General features: G+C 39.4%; 1 protein-coding gene across 3 annotated transcripts in view; it reads right to left on the bottom strand.

The window, feature by feature from the left end:
- QTRT2 (queuine tRNA-ribosyltransferase accessory subunit 2) overlaps nt 1-15,740 on the bottom strand; it is a 144,593-nt gene that overhangs the window by 101,005 nt on the left and 27,848 nt on the right. For 2 of the 3 annotated variants that reach the window (XM_038582864.1, XM_038582863.1), the window contains exon 11: nt 10,988-11,144. In XM_038582864.1, the coding sequence (XP_038438792.1) occupies nt 11,129-11,144 (16 nt within the window). In that variant the 3' untranslated portion in view covers nt 10,988-11,128. Of the gene's footprint in view, nt 1-10,987; nt 11,145-15,740 lie in introns of those variants that run through there. The other variant, XR_005383334.1, reaches the window with a different exon arrangement.

Raw genomic sequence — 15,740 nt, 5'->3', positions numbered from 1 at the left:
AGTTATTGATAAGACATCGAGGTTTGAATCCTCAGAGCAAGCAATGTTTGTAGGATATGCACAGGTTAGCACCATTCTTTCAGCCATCCACAAGTACACTTGCCATTGTTGCCTAGCCCCAAGTTAGTTGTACATCAAGGGGGCTATGAAAATATCATAATGTTTTGTTGAATTCAAGCCCCAAGTTAGTTGTATATCAAGGGAGCTATGAAACTATATGGGGGATCCCTGGGTGGCTCAGCGGTTTAGTGTCTGCCTTTGGCCCAGGGTGTGATCTTGGGGTCCTGGGATTGAGTTCCACATCAGGCTCCCTGCATGGAGCCTGCTTCTCCCTCGGCCTGTGTCTCTGCCTCTCTCTCTCTCTCTCTCTCTCTCTCTCTGTGTCTCTCATGAATAAATAAATAAATAAAATCTTAAAAAAAAAGAAAATATATGTAAAATGTTTTGAATTCAATATATATATCATTGTATCAGTTGGATTTCCTTGTCCCAAACAGCAAAACACCCTACCTCAAATTGTCATAAGGAGAAAGTTTACTATTACCACTTATGAAGAACACTGTAGGTAGTATGAGCTTCAGGTTGGCAGATTCAGTGACTTGTCAATGTCATCGTGGATTTATGCTCTTTTTAGCTCACCTCTCTGCTCATCTTGGAGTACAGGTATCCCTCACTTTTTTAAATGTCAAGTTATGCCACTTTGCTCTCACAAAGACCTACATTAGTCCCTATTTTTGCTAACCAAAGAAATCCAAAGAGGATTTTCTCTTTCACAAAAAAGGGTGAAAAGCAAAAATAGCATTCAGAGTTTGTGCTGCAGCCAGCCATTACAGACGCTGCACCCACTTAGGGCAGCCAGCATGGCTTCACCAAGCTCCTTCCCCGGGGAACTCCATACAGCATCTCAGCATCAAGCTCTCAGAGCTTTGAACTGTGTCTGTAAGCATCTGTGCTTTATGTTGATTTATTTCCTGCATCTGTTAGCAAGATGTGTCCTAAAGTATCAGAAAGGGCCTGAGAGTTTATTCCTGGGTTAGGGAATGCTCAAAATGTTTCCATACAAATTAATGGTCATTACTTCTTCACTTTACTCCACTTTGGCTTACAAAAGACATCATAGGAATAACTCCACTGTTAGATACCAGGGGAAACTTGTACTGGCTTTGTGCTCAAGCTGGCTCCTCACCCTGTACCTCTATTAGTCCGAGGTAATGATGGGGTAGTTCCAGGAGTCCTATCCCATACAACGATGTCCACCAGCAGCAGAACTACTCTGCTCTTCTTCATGTCATTTCTTTGCCTAGTACCCTTAGGAGACTTCTGCTTGTGTCTTATGAACCAAGAGTAAGTCACTGTTGTACGCCAAAATTCATCCTGGCAAAGGGAATGGAATACCATGATTGGCTTAAGCTTATACTAATCATTTGCAGTAGAATGGATGTCAGAGCTTCCGGATCCATATTTGGTAGAACCTAACCTGTTCCCCTTTGAGAAAAGCCTTCAGCCTTCAGGCACTTCTGCCATTAGCTGTAATTAGCAATAGATTACTAAGAGAGGCCGAGAAGCCCTCTGCGTTGCACATGATTTCAATTTCCTGGCATTTAATTCCTCTAGCACTAGAAACTTAAACCCACTTAGAGAGGTTCCCTGTTTTCTTACTTTCTCACCCATGTGGGACTTCAATTCTCATGGCACCTTCCTTTCAACATTGAAGGCAGTATATCGTGCTGTCCCTTTCCTCTGGCCCCAGCATCTGAAGGCTGGTTTTCATTTTCCCCACGTCCCCCTGGGAGCCAAGCTGAGTTCAATCTTCTTTTTCCATAAGAAATCCACTTAACACTAAGCAATTAGTAAGTTTTAGTGGAATTTACTCAAGATCTGAGCAGATTGTGGAAGAGGGAAGGGACAGATTACCGTCCTTGTGGCTTTGTCCCTCTCCTATGTCTTCTCCCCCACCTTTCTCCCAAATCTCCCCATGTCTTCTTCTGTCTTTGATGCCCAGACCCTGAGAATGTCCATTCCTTGCCCAGGTGGGCTAGTATCAATACACTCCTTCCATACTATCTAAGAAAAACCAATTTCCTCTGTCTTTCTGCACCTTAGAAAAGACAGAAGCAAAATAAATAAAACAAAACCATAGGAACTGAGACGCCTGAGTGGCTCAGGGGTTGCGTCTGCCTTTGGCTCAGGGCATGATCCTGGGGATCTGGGATGGAGTCACACATGACGCTCCTGTCATGGAGCCTGCTTCTCCCTCTGCCTGTGTCTCTGCCTCTCTCTGTGTGTCTCTCATGAATAAATAAATAAAACCTTTTTTTAAAAATTCATAAGAACTACCTAACTTCTGTTAACGTTGTATCATCTCACTTATTCAAAGAGCAAGTTGCCCCACGTTTGTTCTCCCAAGTCTAAGCAAAGCTTTTACATCCTTATAGCAGTCTTTAGCACTTTTTATAAAGCTCGGTTTATTCCTGACTTTAGCCTCCTTTATTTTGTTCTTGAAGGTGCATTGATAGTCTTTTGTGTTCAAGCTTATCTATAATCCCCTCTCTCTGTCTTTTGTTCATGTACCTTTTAAAAACCCGAGTTCTGCAGAGAGCACCCTGTACAACCACCTCTTTCTTTAGATGTCTCCCCCTTTATCTGTGGATTATTTCCCATTATATTATATAATCAGGATTTTATTGTTTAAATCTCCTCCCTCCCCCAAGTCAGATTCCTTTCTAAAGTCTCACATCACAGAATCACACCTGTGGTAAATACTCTTTAGAAGTGAAGAGTTAATTTGTAATGCAAATAATTACCTCTTTATTTATCTCATTTTCAAGTAGGAATTTTCATATATCAAATTTTCATAAAGACCAATTAGGGGCAAATTATTTCACACCTTTTTCCACCTCTGTCACTTATTCTCTTCCCCCTCCTACTTTGTTCCTGTCCTTTTCCCTTCCTTGCTTTCCTACTTCCTTCTAGGATGTGTGTAAGCCCTCTGGGCTTTTATCCCAGGCTCTGTTTTTGTTGAACTGAAATACTTTCTGTTCCTTCAATGGAGCAAGCCTTTGTTGGTACCTGGCAAACTCACCTACCATTGCCTCCAGAGAAGTCCAAATGGAGCAAGGGGGAAGAAAGCACTTCTAGAGGCAACTGGCTATCTCTGTAACCACTCACAACTGGGGATTTCCATTTCCTAAATGACCTGCTTCTATAAACTTCAATCAAAGTCCATATTCTTCTGCTGACAAACTCTAGAGTAAATCTTTCCATGCCTCAGTTTCTGGAGGAGTAAAATGAGGGTAATGATCTCTGTTCTGTTGACTTTACAGAGTTATTGGGGGGAAAATCATGTGTAAGAAAATTTAGATTAGAATGTGTGCTCTATCTATAAAAGAATATTTAGGGATCCCTGGGTGGCGCAGCGGTTTGGCGCCTGCCTTTGGCCCAGGGCGCGATCCTGGAGACCCCGGATCGAATCCCACGTCAGGCTCCCGGTGCATGGAGCCTGCTTCTCCCTCTGCCTATGTCTCTGCCTCTCTCTCTCTCTCTCTCTCTCTCTATGTGACTATCATAAATAAATAAAATTAAAAAAAAAAAATTTAAAAAAAGAATATTTATTACTTGTGTTTAATCATAGGTATCTTGCCTGAAAATATCAAGGATGATATTTTGAGTTGAAACTGAGTAGAAATAAACTGTCTTGAGGGAGAATTTTTTAAATTTTATTTAAATTCAATTATTAACATATAATATATTATTGGTTCTGGTTCCAGGGGAGAGGTCAGTGATTCATCAGTCTTATATAATATCCAGTATTCATTATATCACATGCCCTCCTAAAGGTTCATAACTCAGTTACCCCATCCCCCTACCTCCAGTGACCCTCAGTTTGTTTCCTATGATTAAGAGTCTCTTATGGTTTGTCTCCCTCTCTCTCAAATCAGAGGAGTTTGTCTTATTTTATTTTGTCCTCTCTTCCCCTGTGATCCTGTTTTGTTTCTTAAATTTCACATATGAGTGAGATAATGTAATTGTCTTTCTCTGATTGACTTATTTTACTTGGCATAATATTCTCTTGTTCTGTCCATGTCATTGCAAATGGCAAGATTTCATTATTTACGATGGCTGAGTAGTAGTCCATTATATATATGAAATCTTCTTTATTCATTCACCTGTCAATGGACATCTGGGCTCTTTCCATAGTTTGGCTATTGTGGACATTGCTTCTATAAACATTGGGGGTGCAGGTGCCCCCACATCGGATCACTACATTTGTATCTTTTGGATAAATCCCTAGTAGTACAATTGCTGGGTCATAGGGTAGCTCTATTTTCAACTTTTTGAGGAACCCGAATACCGTTTTCCATAGTGGCTACACCAGCTTGCATTCTTGAAAGAGGATTTTGAGCAAGGAACATTGAGCATGAGGGTATTTTTTTCTTTTTTCAAATTTTTGTTTAAATTCTAGTTAGGTAATTTACAGTGCAATATTGGTTTCAGGAGTAGAATTCAGTGGTTCATCACTTACATGCAACACCTAGTGCTCAATCATAACAAGGAACACAGTTTTTTATTTTTATTTTTATTTATTTATTTATTTTTTTTTAGGAACACAGTTTTTTAAATCAAGAATTGCCCTGTCCCCACGTATTCGGGGATCAAGAAAAGGCTGAAGAAGTAGGAATGCTTAGAGATAACAATGTGATGCTCTTCTTAGATGACTTATTTAACTTTTGAAAATATTATAAAGAAAATATTATAATATTAAAATATTATAAAGCTGTCTAGAAGACTGAAATAGAGAAGAATGGAGAGAAGGGCAAAGCTTGCTCAAAATTTGCAGAGAGGTGAAGAATAGGAGCCAAATTGCCATGAGATAAGGCAAATTGTTCTAGTAGAGTAGAAATAGGAAAGAAGGAGGAAAATAGCTTTATCAAGTTATCAAGAAAATAAATTAAATGATGGTTTAGACACAAGAAAGAACAGCTGTGAGATATGTTAGTAAGAAAGAAACAATTCAGTGACAATTCTAGAACAAAGATGGAAAACTGGGAGGAATAAATCCTTTTAATGAAGAAGAAAGCAAAAGTGTGCCTGATAACTCCATCCCACCTACCTCTCCACCCACACCATCGCCCTCAAACCTTTACCAGACTTTACCCTGGGGAAATGTAGGAGAAATTTCAAAGTTCTTAAATTTTTTGTTTTAATTGTGTCTAATCATAAGCAACATCATGGCAGTTGAAATCATAATGTATGTTTTAATTCTTGTCAAAGAAAACAAAAACAAGGAGAATAAATAAAAGAGTTGGTTCTTGTTATGTTGCCCTGGTAGTTACACAAACAGAACCCCACTCACTGTTTTGCCTTTGATTGAAGTTCTAATGTGACAGGAGTTGTTCTGGGCCCCAGAGACATAATGATGAATGATACAAGTGTGCTGTCTTCATGGAGCTGCTAACTTAGCAGGAGAAACAGACATTAAATAAAGATGCATACACATGAATATATAATTATCAGTTAGGGTAAATATTATTAAGGAGGTAAGGAGGCTTTTATGAGCAAGAATAATATAGGAAACTAACCTTCTATAGATTGAGGGGTCAAGGAAGGCCAATCTGAGGAAGCAATACATAGAGAAGTCTCTAGGATAGAAATAAGTTTTCAGTGAAATGAGTCTGGGGAAGATTGTTCCATGTAAAGCAATGAACATAAGTGAAGGTCCCAGAAGGGGGAAAAAAACACTTGTGAGTTCAAGCTTTTTTTTTTTTTTTTTTGAGTTCAAGCTTTTTAAAGAAACTCTGAAGGAAAGCTAGTGTGTCAAGAGTTGTGCTAGCTAATACAGTAGCCACTGGCCATATATGGCTATTTAAATTTAAATTAAATAAAATTAAGTAAAATTAAAAATTCTGTTCTTCAGTTGCACTAGACACATTTTCAGTACTCAATAACCACCTGTGGCTAGTGGTCACTCTATAAACAGCACACATGAGAACATTTCCATCATCACAAAAAGTTCTACTGGACAGCATTGGTCCAGAGCACATGTAGGGATTAAGAAAATATTTTAGATAATGTTTATACAGAATTTTCATAACATGGGAACCTTCTTATGATAAATCAAAGTTCAAAGGTTTTAAAAATATCAGTATACAAGTCAGAACAAAGAATGATCCCAAATATATTAAATGTGTAAGGACTTAGGATTTTAACTCCAGCATGTAAAAAGCTTAGTAGACATTACTGCCATAGTTACAACAAGAAAAAAATCTGAACAAACTGAAAATCAGCAACTTTTCTTGAACCTATTAGAGAATTGAGGTCTCTGGGCAATGCACTACCTAGAAACCTGGCAATACAAGCAAATCCAGAAAAGGACGGTTTTCTGATATCAGCTAACCTGGGGCAGAAGCTTCTAGAGCCATAAACTGATAGGAACTCTTAAATGGTGATTTAAAAATATTGCTGGAGGCTGAGTATGAACTAGTGTGAGAATGAGAGACTCCAAGGGGCCATAGTGCTGGGAGGCCCCACACCAGCTTTTCATGATAACCAAAAAAAAATCTCTTCATATCTCTTGCAGTGGAGGGTAATATAACCATTTTGAAATATGTCCAGTGTTCTTCACAGCAAAGGTCTATATTACAGAGGAAGACTTTTTACTGGAGTCTTATATCACCTTATGGGAATTAATCACCTTATGGGAATTAATCACCTTATGGGAATTAAACCAAAATCCTTCTCTAGCTTTCTTGTGTCATCTAATGGGCAAGGAGCAGGGAGACAGGGAGTAAAAACACTAAGAAGCATTCTGAAAGTCATCTCAAGGACATCTAAAGTCATCTCAAGCCCCAATAAAACACTGAGATTTAATGATAAAATTTTAGAATGTTTCCCCTCCCACACACCTTACTGCCGTATCAATAGAATTCCAGTGTAAGAACTGGATGATAGCTGAAAGAGCTGCAAGGCACAGACTCTATTTAAGAAGGTGTTCTTGGGCAGCCCTGGTGGCCCAGCGGCTTAGTGCCGCCTTCAGCTCAGGGCGTGATCCTGGAGACCCAGGATCGAGTCCCACACCGGGCTCCCTGCATGGAGCCTGCTTCTCTCTCTGCCTGTGTCTCTCTGCCTCTCTCTCTCTCTCTCTCTCTCTCTGTGTGTCTCTCATGAATAAGTAAACACAATCTTAAAAAAAAAAAAAAGAAAAAAAAAAGAAACTAGGCAAGCAACAAGAGAATGGAATGGAATATTTAAAGTGCTGAAAGACAAAAAAAAATACCCTTATCTGGATTAAATATTCACAATAATAAGCAAATTCTAAAAATTAAATTTGACTATACCTCTCTAAGACATGTATACCTCTCCAAGAGCCTGAAGAATTATAGATAATTTTTAAATTGTTGTGAGATATCAGTTTGTCAGTAATAATGCTGAAGTTGTTATTCTGACACTATTCCATATGTATGTGTGTGGATGAGGCAAAATAAGTATTTAGACTGATGTCATCAGGACCTAAGTTTTTAGTGTAAAGAGATAAATATAAAATATGAAAATTCTATAAAAACTCCATAATCTAAATTTGAATGTGAAATCACTGTATTTTCTCCTTTAAAAAATGTGTATTTCTTTTCTCTTCCCACTAAAGAACTTAGAAGCAATGACCATAAGTTTAGCAATAAATACTCTTAGAACCCAGATTATAGCCACTAAAAAAGCACTTTCCAATAAAAGGAATCAGAGCTTCTTTGGAAAATAATCAATTCCTGTTTGGGGGCAGGAAATCTAAAATGTGACCCTGGAACATCTTAGTATACCAGAAAGAAAAAACTTTAAAAAGATTGAGGTTGAGTCAGAAAGACCCAGAAGCCTATAGGATGGTCCCTCCACTGGCCAAAGTGGAAACAATTTGAGCATCAAAAAAGATAACTGGAATAGTTTTTAAAACAGTAAATGATTAAAATTCATGAGTTAATTATAATATTTAAAACAATTTTTTTCAAATCCTCTTTGGACACTTTTAGAAGATGCCAAAAAACCAACCCATTCTTTGACAACTGGTAAACATAGGAAAGAATCATTCATCCTGTATAATTTGAACTTCACTATAACCAAAATCTTTGATGAAGGGAAGTTTTTTTTTTTTAATATAAAAAGGCAAAAAGAACAACAGACTGTCGACTCAGGCTGCCATACCAGAATATCATAGTCTGGGTGGCTTGAGCAGCAAGCACTGATTTCTCACAGCTCTGGAGGCTGGTGGTGCCAGCAGATTCAGGGCCTGGTGAGAGCCTTCTTCCTCTCACCAGGAAGTAGATGGCCACTTTCTTGCTGTATCCTCACAGGGTGGAGAGAGAGAGCTAGTTTTCTGGTTTTTTCTTCTAAGGACCCTAACCCCCTCATGAGGACTCTATTGTGATCTCATTTAACTCTAATTATCTCCCAAAGACCCCACCTCCATACTATCGATCACATTGGGGTTGCGGTTTAACAAGAATTTGGAGGAAAACACAAACATTTAGTCCATAACACCCTATAATGAAAGAGTGGATCTGGGGATTGATCACTAGTGGCTGCTCAAACCATTAGGTGGGAAGCTAATGGAGTATTAGACACAGGTGGATCAGGCTGTAACACTGGGACTCCCGATCGATCTTTAGCAGCACAAAAAGTGAACCAACCATTATGTGCCTCCCCATGGAAGAACACACTGCCATCTATGAAATCGTCTTGCCAAACATAAATAAATAAATAAATAAATAAATAAATAAATAAATAAATAAATAAATAAATAAATAAATCCTGAAACTGATCAAGCCTCTAGATCAGCACTAACCAATAGAAATAGGACGTAAGCTACATGGGTAATTTAAAATTTTCTACTAGCCACATATAAAATGTAAAAATAAATAGGTGAAATTAATTTTCATACTATATTCTAATTAGCCCAATATATAAAAGTATTATTATTGACACATATTATCAATGCAAAATTATTAATATTTAATATCTTTTTATGTGTTATTTCTAGCTCTCTTGTATATTTTACGCTTGCTTATCACAATTCTGAGCAGCCACATTTCAAGCACCATTCAATAGCTGTGTGGATGCTAATTCAAACAAAACAACTGTAAAAAAAATTATGAGAAGATGGAGGAAACTTTAATACCATCTGGGTATTTGGTTATAGCAAGGTATTATTCATTTTTTTGTATTATTCATTTTTTAAGTGAAATAATAGTACTGTGTTTGCATTTTTAAAAAGAGTCCTTATATTTTAAAGATACATACTGAAATATTTATGCATGAAATGATAAAATGTCTGAGATCTGCTTCAAAATAATCCAGATGGGAGTAAGGGGAAGGGATAAGAATAGGAAACACAAGACTGGCCATGAGCGGATTGGCTACCACTAAGAAAATGGCAGCAGTTTGCTGTTTAACTGTCAAGGAATGGAGAGGGTCTTGTTTACCGAACCCACTGCAAAGGAGATAATGGAGATAGAATCAGCTTTTAATACATCAATCACTTCTGACTCCAGGAATGATATAACATTGGCTGGAACACCTTCCCTGGCTTCGAAGCCAATTGTTGGCAGTATCTCCCCTATGTTCCCTCTGCCACCCTGCAGCATCCCCGGTGCTGAAGGGAAAAAAAGATTGTGGTTCTAAATCTGCTCGGTTATGTGAAAAAAATGAAATTTCAAAGGCTTTCTGGGAAGGAAACAAATGTTTCAAATCCAGCATGAGCCAGAGTGTTTCTCTGGGAGAAGCTCACAGGAAGGAGACAGCCTGAAACCTCCAGAGGAAGTTAAATCTCGGAGGGAGGATACCGGAACTACTAGCATCAGCTAACCACCCCCTCATGGAGCATCACCTTCCTCTGGTGCTAAACTTTGGAGGTTCTGGGTTTTTGTCTTATCAAAAAAAGGCAATGCTCCTTTCTTTTGTATCACTTACACTGCCTGACTAGTCAGTCAGCAAATTTTGGTTGAGTGAGTCTGTGATGAATAACAGAATGATAATCAGAGGCAACAGGGCACTGGGGAGAAAACACAGGCAAATCTGGGAGGAATTCTCAGACCACTTTATTAGTGGCCTGGAATATTCTTCCCTTGGCAAAACTCTACAAGTAAAGGGTGCTCCCTACGGCCCCCATAAGTAGATTCACAAACTACATGTTCTTATTTTGGTTCAAGAAACATGGTGAGAAAAACTTTCACACTTTCATACCATGGTGCTTTGTATATCCCACCAGCAAAGTGATTGCTGTGCTGTTTTGCAATGAAGCGTTTATTTTCTCCACTAAGCTGTGTTTTCAAAAGCAAAAACCCTGACATTTTCACCTTTGAATCTCCAACATGTTGCAAATGTGGGATATATGAGCAAGCAATACATGTTTGTAGAATGAATAGGTCATTCATCAACAAATATCACCTAAACAGGTTAATGCTATGAAATGGCAGCTTTTTGTGCTTTCTTAACCTCCAAATGCGGCTACGTGGCTAGGATCTTGTTATGGACTTCAACATCACACAAAAAAACCAGCAGTACATTACTTTGCAGTAACCTACCCACACCCTTTAAAAAAAATCATGACCAGAATTATTTAACTTGACCTTCTCATGAAACATGGACTTAAATGACCTTTTGTTATTTTCTAAAATTTAAAGCATGTATACAGTGTTTTCATTATAAATAGCCACTGATAATGCTTTCTGGTCTGAACTCCTTTCCCAAACTCAATTTCCAGATGTTGTTCCAAAAAGGTTTTAAGTAATCGCAGGGTCATTAGAAAAGGTCTCTTTCCCCATGATTATCTTCTTAGACATCAAGACTAAATTACTTTTTTCAAAAATTCGTTAGAAAAAAATCAGTGACATGGCTCCATAGAAACATGTTTGTTTGTTTGTTTAAAGACTTTATTTTCAAGTAATCTCTACATCCAGTGTGGGACTCAAACTCACACCGAAGACCAAGAGTCACACGTTCCACTGACTGAGACAGCCAGGTGCCCTGAAACATGTTTATTAAGAGTGGGCAGGTTATATTATCTTTATACCCTTTGCAGCGGCTTACCTGGGCCCAAGCACCAGTGAGTGAAGAGGAGGTGAGGGTAGAAATAATAGCATAGGCTTCAGAACCAGATATTCCTGAAATCAAAGTAATTTTAAGCAGTTATTTGATTGTTTCATCCTGTCTCCTCAAATATAAAATGGGGATAATTATACTTTTTTTGAGGGATTATGGATTTGTTGGGAGCTTTACTAAGAATACAATGCAGACTGAATTAGTATGAGTGACCCAGCCACCAGCTCAGAGGCAAATTCAGCTCACTGATTGGCACATAGTTATGTTCCTTTGATGATGAACCATAAAAATTTCTAACATTTTGATTTTATCTACCAATATTGTCATCTAGTGATTTCCCACATTTTCTCATCTCTGAGGACAGTTTTATAATCTTCTGTAGTTGGGATATGATTTAGATTATATGAGCAAAGTAAACTTTCTAATTCTGTAGAATACATGTAATTTTGGAGTTTGCTCCTGGTCTGAAAGTTCCAAGAAGGCTGGTGCTCTCTGTGGGTAGGATGTTTGTCATTGAATCCTAAGTGTCAAGAGTGCCTGACACTTATTTGGAAGTGGATAACTTTTTCTTGACTAGATACAAGGCCCCAGCAGATGGGGCCCTGGAAGAGGAGCACCACTGTTCCCTCCTTCCCCTCTCCTAAGACAAACCAGCAACCCACAAAAATTGGTGGGCTCTTTATAATTATGGGAGGGGCAAAGGGGATTATAAATGACATCATACTTTGGAAAGGGTTGGAGACAACTTTGCCAACTTCCATGATGTCCACAGTCAAAAGGAGGTCAATGAAGTCTTTTAAAAATGCATCTACAGGGATCCCTGGGTGGCGCAGCGGTTTGGCGCCTGCCTTTGGCCCAGGGCGCGATCCTGGAGACCCGGGATCGAATCCCACATCAGGCTCCCGGTGCATGGAGCCTGCTTCTCCCTCTGCCTATGTCTCTGCCTCTCTCTCTTTCTCTCTCTGTGACTATCATAAATAAATAAAAATTAAAAAAAAATACATCTACAAACACAATAACCTCAGAAAGGAATCTACTCTAAAGTACCCCCACCCTCCAACCAAGCTGACAGACAAAATTCATAGATGTCTGCAATGTCCCTAACTCTTTGTTTTTCTAGGTCACGGGACCCTACATTCTCAGAGAAGAGACCACAACTACAAAATATATTCTTCTCTATTTTGACCACAACTCACATCTTGAATAAGTCCCAGACAAAGCCCCTTGAAAAACCTGCCATCTCCAGCTCTACCTGGCCAAGAGTCAACCCCCTTCCGATACTCTCCCGCATGGGCACAGCTAAAACCCTCTCACATCCTTTAAAAACCCTTAAAAGGCCTAGCCATACAGAAACTTGGGGACCTGCATTTCTCTAGATGTCTGGCCCCTCTCCTCCCTAGGAGAGAGAATAAATTCCGTCCTGCTTTTTGCTCCATCCACTCTTTGTGCATTTCTGTGCTACCAGTGTCCCCAGTCACCCTAACCACCTCTATATTCAAGAATCACTATTATCTCAGCAACTAAGAAGGCTATAGCCAATACCTGAGTGGTGAAATAATATTAGTTAGGGCTGTCCAGAGAAGTAGAGCCATTGGGAGATGATAAATAGATAGATGATAGATAGAGAGATAGGAGAGATTTATTATAGGAATTGGCTCATACAATTCTAGGAACCAAGAAGTCTCAAGATCTGATCTGTCATCTGCAAGCTGGAGGCCCAGAGAAGCTGAGGACCAGGGGAGACAATGGTAAAAGTTCTAATCCAAGTCTGAAGACGTGCGAACCAGGAGTTTTGATCCATCAAAGATAGATATCCCAGAACTAGTAAAAGAGCAAATTCACCCTTCCTCCACCTTTTGGTTTTATTCAGGCCCTTGACAGATTGGATGAAGCCCACTGAACTGGTGATAGCATCTTCTTTAGTCAGTCTACTGACTCCAATGCTAATTTTTTCCCCGAAATACCCTTACAGACATGGCCAGAAATAATGTGTTACTAACTTTCTGGGCATCTCTTAGCCCAGTCAACATATAAAATTAACCATCTTAATTAAGCACCTTGTAAATGATGAAGGAGCTGTAGAATACAGAGGCCACATCCAAGCAGACCAAAAGGTAGGGACAGGGAGAAGGGCTGGGGCTGAGAAAGGAAGTCTTGCTTTTCATGTCCTATTGGACTTTGGGTTAGTCATACTCTCTGTCTGGGCCTGGGCTCCACCTCTGTAAAATGAGGGAGTTGAATAGACGATCTGTAACATTCCTTCAGGTTCTAAAATTATATTTTCTGTGTCATCAAAGAAGTCTCTTTCTGAGGAGAAAGGCTAAGCTAATTTTTCCCCCTTTCTACAATTTACATGCCTTTTTGCTTTTCATTTATATGTAAATGTATGAGTCTTTGACCAAAACAAAATTATGATCTCTGGGTCATTCCTCAGCCCTCTCACCATTAAAATGCAGCTGCAAATTTCTGGGAACAAAAAAAGGGAAAAGAAAACAGTTACTAAGTCATCCTGACTTACCAGTTCTGGAATACCTCTAGGGGTAGCCCAGAGGACAACCAGGAGAGGTGATCTATCGCAGGAGGAAGTTTTGTTTGGCATAGGGCTTCATCTATCTCTGGCCTTTGTTCCTGAAGTAGAGCAGAAGCTCTATATAAGAAAAACACTAATTAGGGAGGTCAGGGAGTGAAATGAGAAAATGCTGGGCTTCAGAGTCATAGTCCCTAGTTCAAATTCTGGGTCTCCTGCTTTGTATGCTTGAGCAAGTCACTTAAGTTCTCTGAGTCAGTTTCTTCTCTGTAAATGAGAGCATATCAATCTCAGAGGTCCGCCAGAGCAGGAAGGAAGGCAATATGCTATAAAGCAGAGGAATTATTAAACCAATTGTGATGCAAACAGGAATGAGACAAGCAATATGTTAAGACAGAGGAGCAGAAGGCACACCACAGGTATGTAGTGGGAAGGAAACTAGTCACACACTCCTCTGTAATTATTTCAGTGGACACAACTGTTGCTGCTAGGGCAGGGGTGAGGACGCAGACAGGGAAAATATTCCTCTGTGAGGAATCATCCTTCCCTCGCAGAGCTGATAGTCTGGTTAAAGATGAGGCTTACAGTATTAAAGACCTAAGCAAACCAAATGCCTCAAAGCACTGGTTGTTGGTGCTTTGATAAACAAAGAAAACCAGAATAAAAAGTCCCTCTTCTTTCAATCCTGAGTCTAGGATTCCAGAAAAGCAAGTTTTGTTTTTAAAGATCTTATTTATTTATTCATTCATGAGAGACACAGAAAGAGAGAGGCAGAGACACCAGCAGAGAGAGAAGTAGGCTCCATGCAGGCACTATGTGGGACTTGATCCCAGGACTGCAGGATCACGCCCTGGGCTGAAGGCAGGTGCTCAACCGCTGAGCCACCCAGGCATCCCCAGAAAACCAAGTTTTTATGGAAGATTTAGTTCTCAGGCTGGACCTTGAAGAATGATATGATTAGGATAAGACCATTGGATAAAACTGGGAGAACCCACAATGATTGGAGAGGGTCAGATTATGACAGGCCTCGGAATTCATTGGCCAACCCACCCATGCCCTGGATGGCACTGGGGAGCCATTGAAGGTTTTGAGTCAAAGAGTATCCTATGGAAGATAATACTCACGACAGGTTAGCCGAGTAGCAGTGAATGATAAAGATAAAGGAGGGAAAGAGGAGTGAGGGAGGACAAGAAGGAGATGAGGGCAGGACAGTGGTAATCTATGATCAATCATGCCTTTGAGCCAGTTATCAAGTCTTGTTGATCTCTCCCCTGAAATATCTCATCCCCACTCCTTCTAGGAACTATATCATTCATCCAAGGAATAGGTTTTCCAGCTGGGTTGAGTGGAAGGCAGATGCCACTGACAGAGGTAAAGAAGTCGAAATTGAGAACCAGTGTGATTGATGACAGAGAATAAATCTGATTCTTGACACTTGGGATTTGGGGTAATAACTGAATGTTCAAGTAGAAAAGTAAAGTTGAATTGACTTTTTCAACATGACTAGAAGCAACTTTTCTACTCAAACAACATGAAATTGGAGAGTCTAACCAAAATCAGATAGAGGGTAAAAAAAGAAAAAATTGAACATACTCTGTCACTCTTCTTTTTTCTCTTTTGATGTGTAAATTACCATGTGGGGGAACTGAGTATATTTGCATAGCTTGTATTTTCTTCAGCATGGGAAATGATAAACGGAATTATGATGGAAATGTTATATAAGTTTGTTACACCAAAATAAAAATAAGTGAGTAGGGAATGCAAAATGCTGGATTATGTGGGTAAATATTTTTACTTTTCAGGGGGCATGATTTGAAAAACTCTTATACCTATTAGGTCACCAGAACCTATAAATGGATTTATGACTAATATAAATGATACTAGGATGGTGCCAAGCATTATTTTAACTATTTGGAAGGAAGACAAATCCTCAGAGGGGAAACCATCTTCCATTCCACCCATAAAAACTAGAGGAAAGGGCAGCCCGGGTGGCTCAGTGGTTTAGCGCCTCCTTCAGCCCCAGGTGTGATCCTGGAGACCCGGGATCGAGTTCCCCATCAGGCTCCTCTGCCTGTGTCTCTGCTTCTCTCCCTCTCTGTGTCTCTCATTAATAAATGAATAAAATAAAAAA

This window comes from Canis lupus, chromosome 33, assembly GCF_011100685.1.
Source record: "Canis lupus familiaris isolate Mischka breed German Shepherd chromosome 33, alternate assembly UU_Cfam_GSD_1.0, whole genome shotgun sequence".
In the NCBI taxonomy this organism is placed as follows: domain Eukaryota; kingdom Metazoa; phylum Chordata; class Mammalia; order Carnivora; family Canidae; genus Canis; species Canis lupus.
Note: the sequence above shows the minus strand (reverse complement) of the source record. Positions and strands in the feature narration are given on the sequence as shown.